The sequence below is a fragment of the Thunnus albacares genome, chromosome 20, assembly GCF_914725855.1.
Source record: "Thunnus albacares chromosome 20, fThuAlb1.1, whole genome shotgun sequence".
Taxonomy (NCBI): Eukaryota; Metazoa; Chordata; class Actinopteri; order Scombriformes; family Scombridae; genus Thunnus; species Thunnus albacares.
In genome coordinates this window covers 373,145-397,754 of record NC_058125.1, presented here as the reverse complement: position 1 = coordinate 397,754, position 24,610 = coordinate 373,145, and the positions used below count along the sequence as shown (strand labels likewise).

Sequence of the window (24,610 nt, the reverse complement as noted above, 5' to 3'; positions counted from 1 at the left end):
ACCGATCTTCCGATTAGTGGACGACCCGCTCTACCTCCTGAGCCACAGCCGCCCCCGTCTGTGCTGGAGACCAGAAAGAAAGCTGTTTTTAAAAGTCTTTGTGTGTTCAGCTCTGAGTACTTTTGTAGCTTCTAACTGAAACTCTGTGGTTTGAAGTTTAGTTTCCCTGCTGTGTTTCTGTTTGTACTCTCAGATATCTGCTTTATTTGCTTTATTTTATTTGACTTGACTTGTATTCACAGACTGTCTAGTTCTCCTCATAAGTAGTAAACTCACAGCAACTTTCTTTAAAATAACACTGCTAGATTTAACCTCATTAACTTTTCACTTGTTTGAAAGAAAAGATCCAACTGGTCAAGGCAGATGGCTGCTGCTTGAGGTGTCTTCCTGTTAAAGAGGAGTTATCATTTTTTGATTGCTTTCAGTCGTAATGGAGCTGCTTCATATTCCACTGACAAACTAACGGAAGGCTTTTATTGTGAAGAACTTTGTGAAAGAAAATTGAATAGTAGGTTATCATTTTATAAATCTTTTGTATATATGTTACAAATGTTTTCAAACTAAGGAGTCAATGTTTGTTATCAACTGAATGTGATGTAATGTCATTGTCATTTTGGGGATACATGTTGGTGAAGAAATCCTACTCCTAGGCTAGTTGAACTCTTGAACTTGTTTCTATCTGAGGGTTGCTTGCTGACCTCTGGGGTTAGCTAGAGATATCTTTGTCTTAAGCCTGCTGTTTTAGAGACCATACTTGTTTGTAAGAAGGTGTAACGGTTTGTGGAAGTGTCCATTTAGGGACCAGACTGTTTTTAGCTTTGCTTCTGGAGAGGTATAAAGCTGTCTAGTTTGAGTTCACAATCTTTAGAGAAAGGGCTGGCTTTAGGGAAAGGGCCGGCTGAACAACATGCTTTCTCTCCAAAAATACAAGATTGTATTTTTGTTTGCGTGTGGACATTTGTATAATTGTTACTGATGATGTGATGGATTGTACAGTGTTTACAACTGCTTCAACAAGTAACAATGCTTAATGCTTTCTTTATGTCTCCATGTGCCCTCTTTCTCGAGAGAAAATTTCCCATTACAACTTATAGGAGAGAAATGTGTTTATCCACTGTTTTACATCCGCGACTTTGACCACTGGACACAGCCATGATATAAAGCCTGCTGCATGCTTTTCAACTCCATTACAACAGGTAGCCCTGTTGTAATGGAGATGCAAATCCCTGCCGTGCTGGGCTGATGCGCTGAGTCAAACCAAGTCAAGCCAAGCCATCACATGTGTTTGGAACAGGCCTATTAAAGTGTTAACAATACAAAAACAACACTGGCTTTTCATAAGGTACATGGACATCAAAAACGTATCAAATCTATACAATTTTGCAATACAAAAACTTTTTAAAATTTTTTTTAAAAAGGAGCGTTCTTGCAACTCCTTGGGAAACAGAAAGTATCTAACTATGTTTCCCAACAAAACATCTGGGCAACATTAAGTTCCTTTGAAATATATTTGCTGTAGCAATATAGTACAATATCAATGTAATTTCTATGAGACAGGGTTGGTCCATTAACTTTCTGTTTCTCTTTATTAAGCTGCTTTAATGATACTCAAATTGCAGCCATTTCATAATAAAACATTTCAGTGAAGTCACATGCATATGAACTGTTAGAAAGGTGTATAATGCATCAGTTCACAAAACAAGGAAGCTTAGGATTACGTTACAATAAAGTATTAAATATTCCATGGGAATTCCTAAATAAAGGCCAGTCTTAAGTAAAGGCTGTATAAATAAGTGCATACACGTGTGCGCGTGCACACACACACACACACACACACACACACACATTATTGGATTTCATGGGTGCATTTTGCTATTAAATCAAGAAATTATTATATTAATTAATAATTTATTTTTATTTATTTATGAGTTTACTTGCCAGGGACGATGCAAAAAATTATTGTAACAGGTTAAAATAAAACAGATGTATTGCATATAGGACTTCTAGCCAAGGCTAATTTGCGACCCCTGTCCCTGGTTAGGCTTTCTCATTGACATTCTCAATAACAACAGTATTTACATCATATAACAATCAATTTACATGTGTTGCGGATGTGTGTGTATGTTCCCTAATTCATGGCAATGATGTGTTTTCTGTGCATAGTACTTATAGGTACGTGTGTCCATGTACATACATGCATAGTCTGTATCAGTATGCATGTATGTTTGTTTATCTGCACGTATCTGTTCCTCTATCTGTGTGTACATGTCCATGTGCATGTGTCTGGCACAAGCGCATGATCATTGATCAATGATCACAGGTTTGGTTTTGTTTCAGCCAGTGTTTCACCTTTTCATTAAACATTTTCAGATCAGTTTGTATTTTTATTTCTATTGGTAGGGCGTTCCAAAAATATATCCCTGTTAGTACAGCTGGAGCAAGATTATTCAAACATTTAAAAATCAGGAGTGCCACCCAGGAACCAGGACCAATAACCAAACAATAAGGTAGTTCCATTCACAAAATAGTTCAATTAGGAGAGATAATATCTGGGATATCAGCATCCCCAAGTGAAAAGTAAAGGTTTAAGTCCAAGCTCTGAGTCTCTCAATCAGCCACTTATCACAATAAACATGCACAATAATGACAAAAGACTTCTCTTTAGAGCTATAACAGTGTTTATTAATCTCCACAAGAATCAACAAATCTTTCAATTAACAAACCCTATACTACAAACTAATACTAATCAAACGGCACACATAAAACAGCAGCTATGTATGGTCATGTCATGTCAAAAGCATGTGTGTGTGGAGTGTGTTTGTGGGTGTATGTGTGTGTATGTGTATTCGTGTGTACGAGATTCAAGATGGCTGATGTGACTTTGGAAGGAAGTCACATCACGTGAGAACCAACTGGCAGATGTGACTGCGGTGTTCCAGTTAAACAATTACAAGATGGTGCCAATCGGTGGTCAGATATGCACACTACTACATACTAGCGGTGCCATCCTTAGTTCCTCGAGGCTGACGGCGGCTGGTTTCTCAGTGGGGCAGCGAAGAAACTCAGGGTAGTCAACTCATTTGGTAGACAGCGGGGCATAGAAGTTATCCGCGTCTCTGTGAAGAAATCTTTTCTTCCCTCTGCAGGGTTAGGGTTAGGTGAGAGTGCTGAGTTGCAAACAGCGGTTTCTCACGGATCCGATAGTTGTGTTCAGGTGAACACGGGTCAAAGTCTCATCTCATCCAGGGAGGAAAGAAGCTTCAGTCAATGGGGAATAGGTACACGTGCACAATTTCCTCTGTTAGTAATCTGGTTCATAAAGCTTCCTCCGGCGCAGTTACAATGGAAAGGCAATGGGTGTTGATGTGCAGCCAGTACTTAAAGCTGCGGTAATGTGCTGCATCACCGTGACATCCTCTGGTGTTGGAGCATCTCTGCCAATGAGAGACGAGAGTTTGGAGTTTCCTGGATTTAACACCAAGGTGTGAACTGAGCAAAGCATGATGGGAGATTTACATGAGTTTACATGTAGGCCTGCCTTTGTCTGACCACATGGTTGAGGCCCAACAACATCACATGCTGAAGCTTGGTCTAAGGGGTAAATTCTGATGAGAATGGAGATCAGACTTCCTCTGATGTTTTTTGATCAGTTTGCATAGTAGCCTTGGCCTATGTGGAGTGGAGAGACAGAAAGAGGATTTTTGTGTCTATGTGTATGTTTGGGTAAAATAGACTGTGGGCATGAAGGACAATAAGGGAAATGTGATACAGATTGATTGACTATGTCCTAGATTGAGTATATGCAAAGCAGAACAATGTGTGTGTGTCTGTGCGTGTGTGTGTATCTGATGTGAGTTAGTGTATGCAGAGCTTGGCAGCACAGCTTTCCAGAACAACAGAACACAACAAATAAGATTAAAATGCAAAATACAGGCAGGGAAGTAACAAGGCAAGCGGCTCAAAGCTTCTTAACATATGCGTAAGGGTGACATTAGATGGACTCTTTTCACATGGGCACACTGTCATTGGTGTATTGGTGCAGCTGTTGACACCACCTTTTGTAATTCAGTCTGCAACCAGTGAATTTTCATAGGTTTACAGGTTTACCACTGTAGCCATGCTGCTAAACATTAGCACCCGTCATTTGTGTTGTGGCTTCAGCGTATGTGTGTATGCAATGAAACATAGAAGTGACTAAGATGATAAACCAATTAGAAAATAAAAATTACACATATAGACACTTGCAGCATTTCCCCACTGTTGGTTCTGCTACAGAATTATGAACACCACTGCTAAAGTTTCACACAATCAATAATCTCAATGGGCTACTAATGATTTTCACTCGCACAATGTGTGAGACCACGCACACCCTATGTTACCATGGAATTTTTTGAGTAATTGACTAGTGCATCAAATCCACCCTCTCCTCTTTGGTGGAAATCTGAAAATAAAAAGCTGACAGTGACAAAGTTGTGTTTTTGTCTTTTAATGAAAAACCTTGCAAGGGATCAGCATACAGTCACAACAGAATGTAATTGCAGACTGGTGTCAGTTACAAAGTGTATATGCATTTTATAGACAAGGAGTGAGGGAGGCAATGTGTGGTACAGTGCCAGGTGTCATCAAAGCTGTCAGCCTGTCGAGAGGAACTTATTGCATGTTCAAAGCAAAGCTACTCCCTACACTGTACAAGACAAAAACAAGAAAACGAATAATGGGCATACGGGCTTGGTGGCTACATGTCCAAGGTTATACAGTGTGAGTTCATCCAAAATGCACAGTATGAAATGTAGGCAGAGAATAAAGTGTGTTTTTTCTAATACACCTCATTCTTCAAAGGACATCTACGTGAAAGGTACTGTTATAAGAGTAGCGTAGCTGCCATAAAGAATAGGGCAGTGCATGATGTGTGTGCGTAGTGAGTGTGTGGTTGAGCAAGTGCAGAGAGCGAGTGCCAGAAAAGTGATGGGGAATGCAAGCAGAGCAGAGGAAAAGGTTAGCAGTAAGTTATCAGTCTGGCAGTAAATGTACAGAATAGGCTACAGTGTATCAGTTAATAAATGCTGCAGCTTCTTAAGACAAAGAAAAGACTTATCTGTTGCTTCCCCAACTGCTGGAAAAGTTAAGGGGGTTAGCCTCGAAGTTAGTGACAATGGGTTAGCGTCACCTGACCAGGCTCACTGAAGGTGGACTGACCTTTAAAGTGGACTAGCCATTCTCATTTTAGAATCTCAGCTGCTCCTAAACAGAGAAGTGCTTGTCCAAGATGGCTGCTGAGGACATGAGTGGTTTGTTGGACTCCACTCAAATCCTCCTTATTCTAACACTCTCTCTGTCACTACTTGGTATCTTGACCTACATCTCTCAGGAAGTTTTTAACACTGCCCAGGATGCCTCCAAGCATGAGAGAATCTTTCAACTGAAGCTGTTTGATCGAGGGAAAGTTTGCATGCTGTTCACCTGTTGTTTGCTCCTACTGGTTCCTCTTGGACACACCCTAAAATGGCTAGTAACCTATGTTGATCAAACAAAACTTTACTCATTTGGAAATGGATATCTTGCCCTATACTCCATCTGCTCACCAAAGGGACTGATTAAAAATAAGAAAACAAAAACTGCTACACAACTCTCAACACAGTATGGTATGTGGCATTTGTCAAGAATCCTACTGGTCCTACTACTACTAGCTGGTGATATACATCTCGATCCCGGACCACCAGTGATTGAACAAACAGTCAGGTTCACCCCAGCACAAGTGCCCAATATCTGAATGGTGGAGGATCTGATCTCGCAGGGCAGGCAATGTGCTACAGAGGCGACAGCATTGGAAGCTGTGATTGGTGCGTTTGGAGATGAGCTACAGCACCTGTTTATGACAAGGCAGGATCTGAGTCAGAATCTGGCAGCGTTGTCTGATAGCAGTCATCAGAAGACACATGGACCAGATTGCTCTCATGCAACCCAGTGCAACCTGACTGGTGAGTCTGTTCAATTTGACACACACAAACTGTCTGAACTGCAGGCCGGGGCTGGGTGTGGCGCAGGAACTGCTGAGACACTCCAAGAAACGGGATCAGGGAAAACTGAGTGCCATGCAGCCCAAAAACAAAAACAGCCTCTGTTTTTCCAGACTGTTAATCATGCCATAGTGTTATGGGACTTAAAATCTAAACCAAAGGCATTCTTGGCAGACATTTAAATCAGATTCATACTCTACTGTCTGATTCAAACCTGGACTATCTTTGCTTAACCAAAACTTGTCTCCACAGAAATGTGGCAGCGAATATGATAGACATTCCTGGTTATGTATGCTATAGAAAGGATAGACATATAGGTAGGGGTGGGGGGATGTTAATTTTTTATCAACGAGAAGTACAAATGCAGAGAAATAGAACTGAACACCACTCTTGAGTGTTTAGCCCTAAATGTGATTCTTTCACCTCAAATGAATTTTAATGTTTTTGTTCTGTATAACCCACCATCACACCGTTTCTATTTTCATGATGAACTACAAGATATGATGAAAAGTTTTGATCCTCACATAGAAACAAAATTATATGGTGATTGATTGGACAAAAATAATAAATTCAATTCAATTCAGTTTCATCTACATAATGCCAAATCATAACAAAAGTTATCTCAGGGCACTTTTCATATAGAGTAAGTCTAGACTGTACTCTTCAATTTACAGAGACCCAACAATTCCCACATTAGAAAGCGATTGGCGCTAGCGGCAAGGAAAAACTCCCCTTTAACAAGAAGAAACCTCAAGCAGAACCGGGCTCTAGATGGGCAGCCATCTGCCTTGACCAGTTGGGTTGAGAGAGAAAGAGGGAGGGAGGTGGGGGTGTGGGGGGGGACACAGGGAAGCATAACAACAACAATACTAACAACAACAATAACAATAATATAGATGACTAGCAAAGGCTTTACTCTTCAAGTAAAGGCAAGGCAATAGCAATAATGGCCGGAGAAGGCGTCAAGGCTAGACCACGCTGTCATCCCTTGGACTAGGGAGTTTCCTGTGAGACGAGAAAGCACAAAAACCCTGAGGAAAAAGTCAAGTTAGTTACATGCATAAATGGTACATGAATGCATATAGATTGAGAGGAGGAGGAGAAGCGAGGAGCTCAGTGCATCACAGGAAGTCCCCCAGCAGTCTAGACCTATAGCAGCATAACTAAGGGCTGATCCAAGGCAAGCCTGGCTGGCCCTAACTATAAGCTTTATCAAAAAGGAAAGTTTTAAGCTTACTCTTAAACGTAGAGAGGGTGTCTGCCCCCCGGACGGAATCTGGAGGATGGTTCCATAGGAGGGGGGCCTGATAGATGATGATAGCTGAAGGCTCTGCCTCCCATTCTACTTTTGGATACTGTAGGAACCACAAGTAAGCCTGCATTCTGGAAGTGTAGTGTTGGCAGGAGTGTTTAGTGGGGTAAAAGGGTACTACAGGCTCTTTAAGATATGATGGTGCCTGACCATTAAGGGCTTTGTAGGTGAGGTGAAGGATTTTAAATTCTATTCTGGATTTCACAGGAAACCAGTGCAGCAAAACTAAAATGGGAGAAATATGATCTCTTTTTCTAGTTTTTGTCAGTACACGTTCAGCTGCATTCTGGACCAGCTGGAGAGTCTTTAGAGACTTGTTAAGACAGCCTGATAATAAGGAATTGCAATAATCCAGTCTAGAAGTAACAAATGTGTGGACTAGTTTTTCTGCATGTTTTTGAGACATGATGTGCCTGATTTTTGCAATATTACGTAAGTGAGAAAAGGCAGTCCTTGAAATTTGTTTTATGTGGGAGTTGAAGGACATATCCTGATCAAAGATAACTCCCAGATTCCTTATTATGGTTCTAGAGGCCAGGGTAATGCCATCTATATCATTAGATAATGTGTTTCTAAGGGGTTTGGGGCTAAGCACAATAACTTCAGTTTTATCTGAGTTTAGTAGTAGAAAATTGCAGGTCATCCAGGTCTTTATGTCCTTAAGGCATGCTTGGAGTTTCTTTAGCTAATTGGTTTCATCTGGCTTCATTGATAAATATAATTGTGTATCATCTGCATAGCAATGTAAATTTATGGAGTGTTTCCAAATAATATTACCTAAAGGAAGCATATATAAGGTCAATAGCATTGGTCCAAGCACAGAACCTTGTGGAACTCTGTGACTAACTTTTGCGTGTGTGGAGGATTCATCATGTACAAACTGAAATCAATCTGATAAATAGGACATAAACCAGCTTAATGCAGTTCCTTTAATGCCAATTAAATGTTCCAGTCTCTATAATAGGATGTGATGGTCAGTTGTGTCAAATGCGGCACTAACATCTCACAAGACAAATACAGAGAGAAATCCTTTGTCCAATGCAGATCATTTGTAACTTTCACTAATACTGTCTCTGTGCTATGATGCACTCTAAATCCTGACTGAAAATCCTCAAATAAACTATTGTTATGTAGAAAGTCACACAACTGATTGGTGACTGCTTTCCCAAGGATCTTAGAGAGAAAAGGAAGGTTAGATATCTATATTTGGCTAAAGTACCAGATCAAGAGTAGGCTTCTTAAGAAGAGGTTTAATAACAGTTACTTTAGAGGACTGTGCTACATAGCCTGTTACCAAAGACATATTCATCATATCCAGTAAAGAAGTGCTTACTAAGGGTAAGACTTCCTTTAGCAGCCTAGTTGGTATAGGGTCTGATTCAGATTGGTGGTTTAGATGAAGAAGTTGTTGAAGTTAGTTCAGGAGGGTCAATAGGATAAAAACAGTCTAAATATATATCAGCTTTTACAGCTGTTTCCAAGGTTCCTGTGTTAAGAAACTGGAAATAAGTGGTTCCAAGGTTCCTGTGTTAACGAACTGGAAATAAATGGTACATCCATCACAGATAAAGCCACCATGGCGCATGAGTTTCATACAGTCAGTAGAGGAACTGACATAAAATTTTGATACCCCAACTATAACTAATAACCCAGAAGCTATAGAATCACCAGATTCTTTTCTTATCCAAGAGGTCAATGAAGCAAAAATTGCAGAAATTATTAAGAAATTATCAGATTCTAAGGCCAAAGACATTTATAATTTGGACACTTGTTTCATTAAGAAATATAGCTATGTATTAATAAGACTTGTGACTCCTCTCATCAACTTATCAATTAGGACCAGCAAATTCAAAAATAACTGGAAAAAGGCAGTCATCACACCAGTCTTCAAAGCAGGGGATCATGATCTGATATGCAACTATATCCCTATTTCTATTCTTCCTGTCCTGTCAAAGGTACTTGAGAAGGTCGTGGCAGCACTGCTAGTTGACCACCTAGAAACCAATCAGCTCCTTCATCCACAACAGTTTGGTTTTAGACCAAAATGTTCCACAGAAACTGCAAATTGTTATTTCATTGAAAATGTAAAGCGTTCCTTGGACGGGGGTAATATCATGGGGGCAGTGTTTCTTAACCTGATAAAGCCATTTGACACTCTCAACCATCACACTCTCCTTTCTAAGCTGTCTACATTCAATTTTTCAAAACAAGTAGTTGATTGGTTTCAGTCATATCTTCAAACTAGAGAGCAGTGTGTGAAAGTTGACCAAGTCATCCCTTAAAACTACAGAATGGACATTCCCTAAGTTGCAATCCTGGGTCCACTGCTTTTCAGTCTGTTTATAAACAACATGCCTACAAGTTTCCCAGAGGCCAGCTGCCAGCTTTATGCAGATGACGCGGTCATATATGCACCAGCCAAGTCACCTAGCAAGGCAGCAGAGATCCTGACTGCATACTTGGATGTTGTCCATCAATGGCTGCAACATAATCATCTTGTCTTGAATTTTAAAAACACAGTTTCTATGTGATTCTCCATTAGAAATCAGGGCTCACTTGAAAATTTTAAAATCAAGTTACGGAATGAAGACGGAGGTCAGTGATTTCAAGTTTTTTGGAATTATCTTAGATCCACAGCTCAAATTTGATATACACGTAAAGAAGATTTCAAAAACAGTAAAGACCAACCTTAATTGTTTCAAATTAATCAGGCACTACATATCAACTCAAGCATCTCAGTTATTTATGCACACTATGATTTTCTCTCATTTTTCATATAGTATGACAGTATGGACTCAAGCATCACCATCCACAATCAGAGACCTCACATTCTTATACAATCAGACACTGAATATAATGGACAAAAAGCCAGTCTGGTGGCATCACTGTCACATACTGAAAAAGTACAATCTACTTAGTTTTGAGAGCTTTACTCATTTTTGTTTTCTCAAATTAGTTTTCAAATGCATCAACAGTTTATCCCCCGAGCCTCTTTCCAGATATATCCAAAGACGTGACAGTAACAGGGTAACTAGGAGTATGGTGAATAGCAACTGTAAAATACCACATTGTAGATCTAAATTTGGACAATCAGCCTTCTCTATAAAGGGCTGTCAACTCTGGAACTCATTACCAACTGAAATCAAATGAATTCCAGTTGCAAAATATTTCACAACAAAGGTTAAGTGCTGCCTAACAGCAAAGCAGAGCTGTAATCATTTTTAGCTAATTTTATTATATTGTTAATTTTTCTTTTTTTTCTCTTTCAAACTGTACATCACAATCAATGTATTTCAGTATGTGTATTTTATTTTAGTGCACTGTGGTTTTATGATGACGAAAAGATCAATAGTGGCCCCATTTATCAATTCAGTTTGAATGTAAATACTATGTAATATGTGATATTGCTTTGTGACTCCTGTGAGACAGGTAATTGCTGTCTACACTCCCTCCCTCCCTGATAGTCTGTCCTAACCTCTTCATTCATCTCATTATCTACGTTGTTATTCTGTGCTTAGTCCACATAGTCCAGCATACTAGATTGCTAGTTTTCTTTCTGAAATGGTAGATATAGTGGCGAAGTACCATCAGTGGGTTACCTATTGCTGCCCTCTTTACTTAGCTTTGAGCTTAGCCGAGCCTACTAGCTTAGCCTCCAGCCATCCACATTTAACGCAGCCTCGCTATAACAATGATGTGTGCTAACTGTTCCGCCGTAGATGGGGTGTCTCTACAAGAGTGACATGTTTCCACAGTAGGAACTTTCCCCTGGGACTGAACCTTTTGAGGAACTCGGTTCCCCTACCTGCCTCACTGGAGGAACTAAAAGTCGTAGGGAGATAATTTTACCCCCCAAAAAGGGGTGGAGTTTGTAGGGCTAATCATCCCTGGTTGGTCAAACACAGACACATTGGCTGCTTCAACTTGTGTATCATTTCATTCATAAAACAAGGAAGTACTCTAGTATGGATATCAGGACAAGGGGAGGACATTAGGCTTATTTGTTGTCGACTTCCTGACTCATTGTTGAAAAGACTGAGAGAAAAAGAGAGAGTGAGGTGAGAGCATTTTGTAATTCCTTATCGGTCTAATTAGCATGGCTACCTGGTTCCTTACATGCAGTGGAAACACAAACAGGATTGCACAACAGGGACTTTTAATTCCAAGTTTAGTTGCTGAGATTAGTTCCTCTTTTTCCAAAGTAGCCTACCTGGAACATTTGGTCAAAAAGGGGCTTTAGATGTCATGGGCACTCCAGGTAGCTGTAGCCCTGGGACAGCAGGCCTGCTAGTGATAGCACTAACATAGCTTCGTCAGCAGATGTGGCACAATTTATCCCTGTTTGGCAACAAAGGAAGGCTCGTAAGAGCAAGCAACCAGTTGTGAGGCCTGGTCTGCACTCGGGCCCGGACTGGCAATTGGGAGCACCAGGACTTTTCCCGGTGGACTGGCCTGCTAATTGGCCCAGTAGGCCCACCGCAGGCCACAGAAAATTTTTTTTGACCCTGAATGCAACACTGCCCTGTGCACTGTGCTAGCCAGGCACGGTAGTAGTAGAGAGCGAGTCAAGAGACAGAGAGAGAGAGTAGTTGGCAGTTACACGTTTTGTTTAGCAGCAAGTGCATTTAGAGTGGCTAAATGACTTAGCAGGAGCAGAGAGGGAAAGAGAGAAAGAAAGAAAGAAAGGCAAATAAATATGCTAGCTAGCTAACGTTTGCTACCTAGCTAATGTAGCTAATGTCACTGATGCGTCATCATCGTCCCCTCTCAATGTTAAAGCAGCCAAGCAACTGGACAATCAATAAAAGTGGTAGTTCCCTTTCTGATTTCCTCAAAAACAATGATGGCATAATTGGCATATCTAGTCTAGTTAATGTGGTCTATATTATTTGAAAATTCATTCATTTTGATGAAAATTTCCATCAGCGAGTTCATACTTTGAGCTCATGATTGAAAATTATTGAGACAACACAACATCTTCTGTCACACTATTCAGGCTACTTTAATTTGTTGAAACTTAAAGCTCTATGTTATTTAATGTTTGTATTGGTTAAAGGGCTATTTTAACCTTTGATGGGTAGTGTATATCAGTAAACTGAGTAGGGTATTGTGCTCTTGCTCTGTTCTTTGAATAGGTGAAGAGAGTCGTTAACTGTATTATATTGGTACAGTAAAAGATACGGTGTGCTGTGCTATTGCTTTTTTCTTTTTGAAGGTGGAGAGAGTAGCATTGGTGTCACAGTAGTACAGAAGTCCACTACTTCAGAGCAACCTGCAGGTACAAGACATGTTAGAAAAATCAAATGTATACAGTTTAGGGTAATTCTATGGAAAAAATGGTTTTAAACAGGTGTACTCAAACTTCTGATTGGTGAATATCAGTAAACTGAATAGGGTATTGTGCTCTTGCTCTGTTCTTTTAATAGGTGGAGAGAGTGCTTAGCTGTATTATAATGGTACATCAAAGATATGGCATGCTCTTGCTTTTTTTTCTTTTTGAAGGTGGAGAGGTTAGCATTGGTGCCACAGTAGTAGTAGTAATGTTGTCTCCCTCCTTAATGATATGTATCTTTGGTTTTATTTGAGGTTCCTAACAGTATATTGTAATAAGCAGTTGTTGGCTCATTAGTTTGTTATTCACATGCACTAAAATTCACCAGAATGCAGGAAATCAAGTCTTAAAAAGTGGGCTGACTGCAGCTATATTTCATGCTATATTTCCCAACCTGAATGATTTTCCCAGTCCGGCCCTGTCTGCACTCACCTCTCCTGACTGCAAACAGGTTTTCAACCTTTGCCAGCCCTGTTGGTAGTCCTGTAGGACGTCAGTGTGACTCAGTGAGGCTGGTCCATAGAGACAGAGGAGGTTACTCCTCCTCTTTTTTTTGAGAGAGGGAGATCAAGAGGGAGATCAAAATATAAAAAAGAATATCTGGTTGAAATAAACTATTACCAAATCTCAGTATTATTTATAAAATATTTTTTCTCTCTTCTTTGGAAAAAATCCATTATTGAAATTCTGGCTAAAATGCTTCAACAGCGACACCTGCAGGGCAGGAGGAGAAAGAGCAGTGTGTGTGAAGCGGTGGTGGGGGGCAGTGAGGGAGAGTGGTGGGAGTGGGGGGCAGAGGAGGACCATGGGTGTATAAAGAGAACTGGATACAGGAAGAGCACTAGGCTTTGAAGCAAATTTGACATAGCAGCCAAACTATGTAATTACGTCACGTGAAGCACACTGGCCCAAAAAGACTTTTTTCCATAGACTTACATTGTGAAAGAGACATCTGTAAATCAGCAGATTTTGAGCATCACAACCCCCGTGAGATGACTTATCATCATCATCACTATCAGAATTAAGTCCAAGCAAGCTCACTAGCAGCTTTCACTGGCCGAGTCGGCTACTTACGGTTTAGCCCTCTGGCTAACTTGAATGGGGATAAAACAATGTTGTTTCGAAATGTGATCAGACCGAATGGATCAAAATTCTGATAGTGAGACAAGTCATTTCGCAGGGGTTGAAATGCTCAAAAAAATGTATCCGCTGATTTACGGACGTCTCTTTCACAATGTAAGTCTATGGAAAAAAGTCTTTTCGGGCCCAATAGCGTCACATGACGTTGTAATTACACAGTTTGGCCGCTATGTCAATTGGCGTCACAGCCTGGTGCTGTTCCTGGAGGCTTGGCGCCACTGAGCACCTTTCATAGGACGACGCTGTATCCAGTTCTCTTTATACATCCATCAGGAGGACGGGTGCCTGCAGGTGTCTGCTCAGAGCGGGATCTCTTACATCGATTTAATGTACTTCATTTTTTTCATGCTAATCTATGATTGGCCAAGACACGTAAAATGATGCTCCAAGGGAGGACATCCTCCCTAACCAATCAACAACCAGAATGCAATATTGACATCACGTTGGTCCAATGATAGTTTCCACATTTCATCTTCACTTCTCTCCACTGTAAGGCAGAGTAACAGCAGTAGATAGCGAGAAGTAGATAGCTCCTTGTGTTAGCCAATGCAACAGTTGGCTTGTTGTAGCAGCCCTGAAGGACTCTTCATACATCCATGGAAGGACTGTTAAGGACTGTTGTTAAGTTAACAGGAGAATGGATCTGGACTGGGCAGCGTAGCAACGGCAGGAGGCTGGAGAGAGAAGCAACCGGAGAAACAACCAGGAGAGTTAGCTTGTTTGTCATTGTTGCTAATGATATCAGACTGGTTAACTGGTTAGCCACAAAGTTCTGTTTACTAACAAACAAGATGACCAACAGCCACAAATGGACGTTATGACATGAATACTTCATCTCCATGATTGAAAGAAGGCGACATCAGATAACGTGAGTCAGATACAGCTTCTCTCTTTGTGTCTCTTTGGTCACCAATTTCATCTCTGATGGTTAAATGTCTTTCTGTGTGGCTGTTGTGTGAATTTATCTCCTTAACAAGAATGCAGCAGAGATCATATAATGTTCTGTAGGTAGTTTGCTTGTTGAAGTTACAGTGAGCTGTCTGGACTCACTCATTCATTTAGAATTGATCCAGTTTTTAATTGAGTCGTTGTTCAGTCACCTGTTAATATTGTGTGATTAGTGAATGAGTGTGCAAGAGGTCTGGCTGCTTGTTGTGACAATTTCTTCAGTTCCTTTCTAAGCTGAGTCATATATTGAGTAATGAGCTTAAAGTAACTAGAATAACAAGTGTTAACACACTTTGTAGACTATATTTTGTATGTCATGCATATAGATAAGAGTGTGTAAGTCATGTTTTTGATACATGCATTAATACTTTTTGATGTGAACCCACACTTTTAGATCTGTGAATGTTTTTAGTGTTCAGTCTTTCTTGTATTCAGTACTGATCTGAACCTGTATCACATTATAAGCTTTGTAGTACTTTATGTATTTCTGTATACTAAGAAAATACATAAGAAAAACATGTAAATCATGTGATATGTTGTCTGTTTTTGATTAACATAAATCTGTTGTCACAATAGAACAATTCTATAAATTTGAATTTCACTTTGTTGGTAAAATGACACATTCAGAACCACTGCACAGCTAAAATGTGCACTTCTTTGTTTAGAAACAATATGTTTATGCTAAATGTCTTTGAAGAAGCAGCCTTTTCACCACTTAGGGGTTTTTGTTTTTGGAGGCAAATTCTTTTATTGGCATATAAAATTGCCCCCCACCCCTCCGATTTCATCAGGTGGGACAATGATATCGTTTGATGCGGTTTGTTGTAAGATTCCATGTTGGTTTTCCTCCTGTCCTCCCCGATTTTTTGAGTCACCAGCTGCCACTGCTCTACACCCATTACTGAAATACTTAAACTTTTATTGCACCTCATTCTGCTACTCCAGTTGATGTCATCATTGTCAGATTTTAGCATATCTGCTCTCTGAAAAGCAATGTAATTCACTCAAATGTTTCGCAACCCCAGTGTTGTAATGTTGTATATAGGTTTATGATTTTCAGAGGATCTATTTAAAGCCCAATTGGTTACACACACCGTGTGCTCTGTCATTGTTCTCAAATTGAAGAAATGTGGTGCATTTAACACAGTGAGGCCTCAACACACACACACACACACACACACACACACATACACACACAGCCAAGACACACATAAGATAATCACATATTACTTAATCACACATACAAAAAGCACTTTAATAACACATTTTCATAAATATACTATATTTACTCTTACCATAAGTGACTCCAGCTATTATCACACACATGCCCAGATTACAAGATAAGGTGTGTATGTGGTTATGCAGCCTTCAAGTGCACTCTGTTTATTACTTTATGCATGTGTGTATCAGTGGATGTAGTTGTTTGTTTTATGGGCCTGCTGGCTGTCAGACAAAGGTCCTGCCATGATTCATGGGTTATTACAACACCGCTGTAGCATGCACAAGCCATTGCTCATCATCAGATTGCATTCATATACGTCACACCAACAACAACGTACACATGTCCTCATGCTCACTCATGCATATACACACATACACACACACACACAAAAATGAGTATATGTATGTCTGATATTAAGCGAAAGAGGGAGGGTGTGGGCAACTTGGGGGAAATTGATCTTTTTCCCAGAATATATCACCAATGGACTGTTTGCCAACTGTGTGGCATATTAATGCTGTTGTCTGACTAGTTAGAGTACACAGAGGCACAAACAGCAGTGTGTGGAGGCTCTCCATCACCCTACAGAGAAAGAAAGAAACAGATGGATTTCTTTTCTGTCTTTGAGCACTTACAGTGGAGCATGTTGTGTTTTTCACTGTGGCTGCAGACAGTAGGTGTAGTCAACCATAACTTGGGCCTCTCTGAGGTTTATAGGTGCTTGGGATATGTTACAGTATATTTGCTGTTTAATAGTAGGCCTATGCTTTTCAAGGCATCGGTATCTGCCTGAGTGGTGACTTAAACAGGCGATCAGTGTAAAAGGTTCTACATAATATTCACTTTACTTGGCTTTTATGATACATATATTGTATGGTCTAGACACTTTAAGGAAGTTTGAACTTGAGTCTTTCTAAGTAAAAATATTTGATAATGCTTTATTTTAACCCTCCCTATATAGCATTCATAAAACTATTGTAAACAATTAATACATTGTTTATATAAAATAATGTTTTCATGTAGTTGGAAGTTATATAAGTTGATGAATACTTGATAACATATTTGTAATTATATATAACGATATGTCTTTGGTCATTTTAAACACATCTATAAACCGTTTGAACCCTGCTGTACATGTGTACAAACAGTTCATATGCTTCAATGCTTTATAACACATTGTAAAATTGTTTTAAGTCAATATATAAATATATTTTATATATAATTGTCAATCCTATCCTACAAAAGATTTGTAGCCCACATGTGCATAATCACTTCTGTTTATTATGTGGTATATAATCTTTCATTTCTCTATTCATTTGAGCAATTCAAACCTAAATTGAGCATGTGTATTCATTTAGCCATACATCTATTCATTTTTCTGTTTTTAGAAAAGCAAAGTACTTTGCTGATTTGTCTCCCTCCTGTACAATTAATTACTTTCCAAGAATGTTGGAAATTGATTTATACAACAAAATCAGTGTGTATTTTCTCCTGAGTGTGCTGTATATTAAGAACCAATAAGCAGGTTTACTGAGTTATCTGGATAACTTTGTTAAGTAAAACCTGGAACCTCAATAAAACTGGAACATGGGCTCATGTTATCAGGCCTGCTCTGAGGATGACTCAGCCAAGTAATAAATACTTAGAGTTTGTTAAAGTAAAGTGTGCTCTTTGTACGCTTTAATGATTCTGACAAATGCTGAGCAAATGTTAACTAGACTAATTATTTTTACTGAGCATGAATGTGCATCCTATATAGAATTCTCTGAATTATGGTGGAAACATTTTCTGATTCAATGTGTGTGTATTTGTCATGTTAGTACATTCATCAATTAATAAGTATTCATGTTGCATAGTGAGGTAAAAAATGATCTATGATCATCTGATCATCTATGATTTATTGATGTTACTTGTGCTCATACAATATGCCCCACATGTCCCAAACATAAACAGCAATTAGCCTATGTCACTGACATTATATCTGCAGTATAAATATGACAAGCAAACTTTCACTTGAGATGCATTTTTTAAAGTTCAAAACTGAAAAAAAGCCTTGTCAAACATCCGATAACCTAGTAAAAGAAATCCTGAACTAGACATATTAAGACATAAGTTGTGTAAAGCCAGACCAAAGGAAACTATAGGGACTAAAATTTGATCATTCATGATCAATATCATGATGAATGATATTGATCATGAGTCCCCTAACTTTAAACCTGACCTTCTAAACTTTAGACCTGACTGAATGTATCAATTTATTAACTGTTTATACACATGACACATGAGGCAAGTTTAAAACTGTTAATAAATGTATTTAAAATGACTGAATATATACAGTATGTTTGCAACTATGTTGTACTGTGTTATCAAACTTGCTATGTTTCACAGGAGGAATTATAGTTGTTGACAAAGACATTAATGATACCATAAAAACGTCCTTAAATCTGCCTATGTCTACATAAGTGTGTTTTAAACCATTAAAAAAAAAATATATATATATATATATATTTTTTTTTTTTTTTTTTTTTTTTTTTTTTTTTTTGAGCATGTGACCTTCTAGTTACAGGACAGTCTCTCCAACCACTAATCCACATCTTGCCTCCTCACTACCTACCTACCACAGCACAAACTTGATTCAGTGTCAAGATTTTTTTTTTTCGTTTACACAAGGTTGACCAACAGCAGAACTGCTACTCCAGGCTCATGTTCAACCAAAGTCAACTTCACGCCTGGATATGAATTTTTTTAGTGTTTCTTCGTTTCGGTGACCAAACTTCCATTCAGTTAAAAAAAAAATATATATATATATATATATTTTTTTTTTTTTTATTTTTTTATTTATTTTTTTTTTAATGGTTTAAAACACACTTATGTAGACATAGGCAGATTTAAGGACATTTTTATGGTATCATAAATGTCTTTGTCAACAACTATAATTCCTCCTGTGAAACATAGCAAGTTTGATATACTTGATATGTATGTACACAGCGGGGTCCAAAAGTTTGAGACCACTTTCCCATATATATTTATACTGCTTATAAATCATAAATGCTGAATACCATCCACTCAATCCGTGATCCACTCAATCCGTGATCCACTCGATCGATTTTTTTGGGACATTTTTAAGTGCAAAAACCTAGCTATTCATCTTTTGAATACCAGGCGATGATACTGGAAAGTCAGACTTCAGTGCCGCTGATTTCTATCTGTCGACCACCAAAGTATACAGCTTCATTTTTACCTGACCTTTCAATCTGTTTTACTAACCATGATAGGATTCTTATAACTGGTGATTTTAATTTGCACATTGATAACGTCTCAGACTTCAATGCTATGGACTTTTTGCAACTTTTGCACTCTTTTGATTTTATACAACATACTGCTGAGCCAACTCACAACTGTGGCCACACACTAAACCTAGTGATCTCTTGAGGACTGAATACTGTGGTTGATAAGATTGTTGATATAAATATATCAGATCTGCTTATACTGCCTATTTCTCAAAATTACTATCGTGGGGTTAGTAAATAATGATACTGAGCGCCTCATTAAAGGACACCTTTTTAGTCTGTCTTCAGCCACTAACTTCACGAACCACATGTGTAGTCAGCCTCTCTCTGATGAAATCACATCAATTCATGAAAAAGTAAACCACTTTAACTGCAAATTAAGATTAACTCTCGATGTAATGGCACCTGAGAGAATCAAAAAGAAATCACAGGTTAAGGAAGCACCTTGGGACAATGACCAACCTCGTCTGTTAAAGAGGGGATGTCTTAGAGCCGAGTGAATGTGGAGGAAAAGTAAATTAACAATCCACCAAGAGATCTTTATAAAATCCATTTGTGCTTACAATAAAGGTTTACGCTGTGAGAAACAGGCATATTTCTCTAAGATCATTAGTGACAGTGGAAACAACCCCAGAATTTTATTTTCAACCATTGATCGCCTTTTAAATCCTTCCCAACTTAGTGATAAAATAGACCATGCCTCACAGTCAAAATGCAAGGAGTTCAAATCCTTCCTTGAAAATAAAATTACTAATATCCTAGCTAGTGTGGTGAATAATTTTACCAATCAAAAACCTGTTAGTATTTCTCACGGAAATCTAAGTTCCTTTTCTAAACTTAGTGAACCGGAACTCCAGAAAATCATTACACAGCTGAAATCCTCCCCTTGCTCCCTCGATGCCATTCCCAATTTCTTTTTTTAGGAGGTTTTGATAGTCTTATTCACAATGTACTTGACTTTGTAAACTGCTCTCTAGAGACAGGCATCTTCCCAGATACACTCAAAACAGCTCTAGTCAGGCCTTTCCTCAAAAAGCACAATCTTGACCCTTCTGCTTTGACTAACTTTAGGCCCATATCAAACCTGCCTTTTCTGGGTAAGATTTTAGAAAAGGCAGTGTTAAAACAGTTGGATGCATTCCTGCAAAAAAATGAGATCCATGAAAAATTTCTTTAATCTGTGGAAACACAATCAATCTATCACTTTTTGTTTGAATTGTCATCCATATTCATGTATTTCAGTGGCCTGTGAGTTACAGTATTTATTAAACAAATGATTCACCATCAACATGTCTAAAAAGTCTGAGTCCTCCAACATTTAATATCTACAAGGCAAGAGAGTGGAAATCTCTCCTGTTTCCTGTGAACAATCCAAAGGCCCTGAGCAAAATTTTCAAAAGTAAACGATCCAGACTAAGTGATATGATTTTAATACTGGTGAAATAAGCCTGTTTCATTATATATTTGGCCAATATTTTTGTTTTTATGGTGCCTTGCAACATTCACTGTGTCCCAATTCAGCATGACCGTTTTCAAGTGCAATGAGGTAGTAGACCGTTGACAAAGCTGACATCTTGGAATGCTTGACCCTCATTTGCTTCCAAACCACTATTCGCTGCCCATACACTTTTAAGCCAGAGCCCATATGCTTCAATAGACTCATCCTCACCCTGTCTACAAGTGGCAATATTAGACAGACATGCTTCCCTTCTTGCATGTGCATTAACACATTGGTGCCAATTTAACTCTTTTTTGTGTTTTTATTTTTGTGCCTACTTTCTCCCATTCTGCATCATCAGCAAAACCTCCAGTGGCCTGATCTGAGAATTATTTTTCTGGTTCTCTTCTTGATATTCCTTCTTTCTTTTCTCTGAGTTTCATTCAAGCCTGCTCCTCTCTCTGTCTCATATTCTGCACCTGTGTCTGTATCTGCATTCTACCTCTATACACAGCAGGAATCAAGGCTGCTTTCTGTTTTCTCAAACACTGCATGGCTTGGATAAAGACCAGTGTTTGGGCTTCTAACTAATCTACGTGCAATAGCAGGTTCTTCTCTTCGCAAACTCTCTTATTCACTTATTTTTGCATTCTTATTCACTTCCTTTAAATCCCTCAACTTTTCGACTATCCTTTCTGCTTCTTCCTTCTTTCTATTCACATTTCTATTGTCAATCTCAACCTGCCATAAACTAATTGCCAATCTAATGCCTTCTCTATTGTTGCTCAACTTTCTTGCCCTTTCTTCTACTTCAGCTCTCACAACTTTTATCATTGTTAAAACAACCTTCTAATGGCCAATGCCCTTTTGTACAAAGTGGCCAGTTGTCCATGTCCAAAACAATGCAAGTGGCTGCATTGGTGGGGGCGTGATGTTTAGGTTTTTGGTTTTTTGTTTTTTTTTCTAAAAAGCAGAGAGGATCTTTCTCCTTGTCATTGTTTCCTACAGTAATTTATACCTTGTTACAAACAAGTCATCTCAGCAGGTCATCAGCTGTGTCTCTGGCCCAGACACATATTCCAAATGCAGTATGTCTTAAACTTCAGCTGAAAATAGTCCCCAACAAATGCACTGTTTCCTCCTTTTTGAGTAAGTTTGCTAAAAACCTATGATGGCCAGGTGAAAATTATTAAGCCTTTTTAAAATTAAACTACATATTTGCGAGTCATTTTTAAAGATGTTTGTCTTTTGTCTTAGTACAGCAGCAGTAAGAACCCATGGGCTTTGGGATGAGTGCCACCAACAGGGTAGTTAAGTCAGAGAGTATTAAGAGAGTCAAACACATTGTTGATTTGGGCCTTTTCATAGGAATTGTTGACAATAAGAAAAATACAGCACAATGGCAGCTATTTCATTTAAATGTTTAAAAATGATTCTATGTGAAGGAAAATATTAAATTTAGCATTGTAACATATTGTGCTTCATTCCACCTCTTCCTTTCTCTGTGTGTCTGGATGTCTCTCAGTGACAGGGTTTCCATACCCCAGTACAGGAGCAGCGGTGGCCTATAGAGGGGCCCATTTGAGAGGGAGGGGTCGCGCCGTCTATAACACGTTCCGCGCTGCACCTCCTCCACCACCCATTCCTGCCTATGGAGCGTGAGTGCCAGACACACACACGACACACACATGACTTAGACTGAGACACATATAATCATATAAACACTGTATGACAGATCTCCAATACTGAAAACACACTATTGCACAAATTTATTTCAAAACGTTACTCAAACATACATGCTATCGCTAACACACACACATCCACAAATATATACATACTCACATATACACACGCATGCAGTAATAGAAGAATGGTGAGTGGAAAACAAAAAGGCCTTCTAATAGAGCAGAAAATTGCTCTTTGATTCCAGAGTGGCTGAATTTGTCTCTCTTTTTTCTAATGTGTCATTCTTTATTCTGCTGTGAATGGACTGCTATGACCTGCCCTGCACACTCCAATGGGCCCGCCTCAGAGAGAGCAAGAGACTTAGTATAGAGGGGGAGACATGCAGAGAGAGAGAAAGAAAATGGATGTCTGAGAGACTGTGTTAGGGTTGAAAAAAGAATGACAAGAAATGCAGATGGATGGGTAAAGGCAGCTGGCTGAGAGAGGAATAATGAATGAATGGTGCAGTTTGATCATGTGGAATTACTGAACCAGTCATTTACTGTATGGTGATATTATTATATTTCATTATTATTATTAATGTCTTGGATATTTTTGTTTAAAACTAAAAAAGAAAACTACTTGTAATGTTTTCCTTTGAAAAATGAATAAATATGTCAAAATTGAAAGAACATAATGTTGGAATATTAATACTTTTATTGAAATAAAACCTCATCTGGGCACCACCTCTCTTTTTGGTTAGAATTTGTTAGTGCCAGGAGGAAGCACTAACCTTTATTCAATTTAATCAATGAATCAGTCTCATAACTGTACGTTCTTGTCCAAGCAGTGACCTCTGTCTGCTGTGCTCAAAGAAACCACAACTACAACTTCTTAGGATAGATGAAGACATTTATTAATAGCTAAATGTCTTGAGGATAAATGATAAAGCATAAGATAATAAATAAAAAAGAATAATAAGGCCTATAAGTGATAATAAAATAAAGAAAACTGTTTAGAAATAGTGTCTCGAAGTGTGTAACCAGGCTAACATATTGCAAAGGGGAATGCTTAGGGAAGGCTAATTAAACCTCTAAAGAAATCATCTTAATTTTTTAACGTTATTCGACATCAACCCTTGATCACAAAGCCATGTTACTGCCTTACTGTTGACAATTTTTGTTGCTGCAGAGATGTTGTCTCGGCAGGTCTGGTGTTGTTTTGGGTCAAGTTGGAGTTAGTCTCTACTTAGCAAGGGTGTAGAGTCACCAATTCTGTTTGGTAGCCCGAATCGAGCCATGGGCTGTGGGCAGGTCTTGTGGAGGCAGCAGTGAAGAGGAGTCAAGCCATTTCAGGCTGCTCTGGAATGAGTCTTTTCAGTTTAACTCCTTGTTGCAGTATTGCTCTCAGCAAGCAGACAGAAATCCAGTTTAAGTGTCACTATCATCTTCAAAGCATTGTTTCAGATGGAGTGGAGAATTAAGGCCTTGGTTGGATTCTTGTAATCTTACTTGAGTGCCGAATAGAGTTTAATCTGAGCATATTCAAGTCTTTAGCGGCATAAACTTCAAAAAACGCATGTTGGGGCGCGCTGCAGTCAAAGGGGTTTTATTGCGGGCATGCAGATGTGTTCAGGACCAGACTCTTATTGAATATTGCATGAAGGAGTTAAATATCATTTCCTGTGTCCACTATGTGGTGCTAGAGAACACCTATTAAGCAAACAACATGTTGCTGTAAGGTGTAGACCACACCTTGAAAATTTCATGTGAATCATATGATGTTTGTCATATAAGGCTGACTTCCTGTTGTCAGTAGGTGGCGCTATGGCTATGACTCAATATTGACATGTAGATGTGTTCAGGACAGGATTCTTATCAAGCATGAGACATTTGGTGCAGGTTGGACAATGTACATTCAAGCTACAGCAACTTCCTGCTTCATGGTGAAACATCACAGTTTGCAGCTTTGCCACCCCAAGGCAGCAAAAACTCAAGATTTTGATAACTTTTGATCACAAACTAGTCTAGATGACACACACTGATTTTGAAGGCATAATGATGAATTCTGTAGGAGGAGTTTGTTAAAATGCAAGGCATGGAAATCACAAAAACTGAACAGTAAATTCAAAATGGCCGACTTCCTGTTGGGTTTAAGCTATGGGTCCAAGAGACTTTCTTGTGTGCCCTGGCATGATACATGTGTATACCAATTTTCATACATGTAGGTTTAACGTGCGGCAGGGGCTG

The 24,610-nt window shown here is 38.9% G+C and overlaps 1 protein-coding gene across 3 annotated transcripts in view; it reads left to right on the top strand.

The window, feature by feature from the left end:
* The window catches only part of rbfox3a (RNA binding fox-1 homolog 3a), a 160,618-nt gene that overhangs the window by 100,569 nt on the left and 35,439 nt on the right, over positions 1 to 24,610 (top strand). For all 3 annotated transcript variants that reach the window (XM_044338737.1, XM_044338736.1, XM_044338738.1), the window contains exon 7: positions 22,222 to 22,354. In XM_044338737.1, the coding sequence (XP_044194672.1) occupies positions 22,222 to 22,354 (133 nt within the window). The remainder of the gene's footprint in view (positions 1 to 22,221; positions 22,355 to 24,610) is intronic.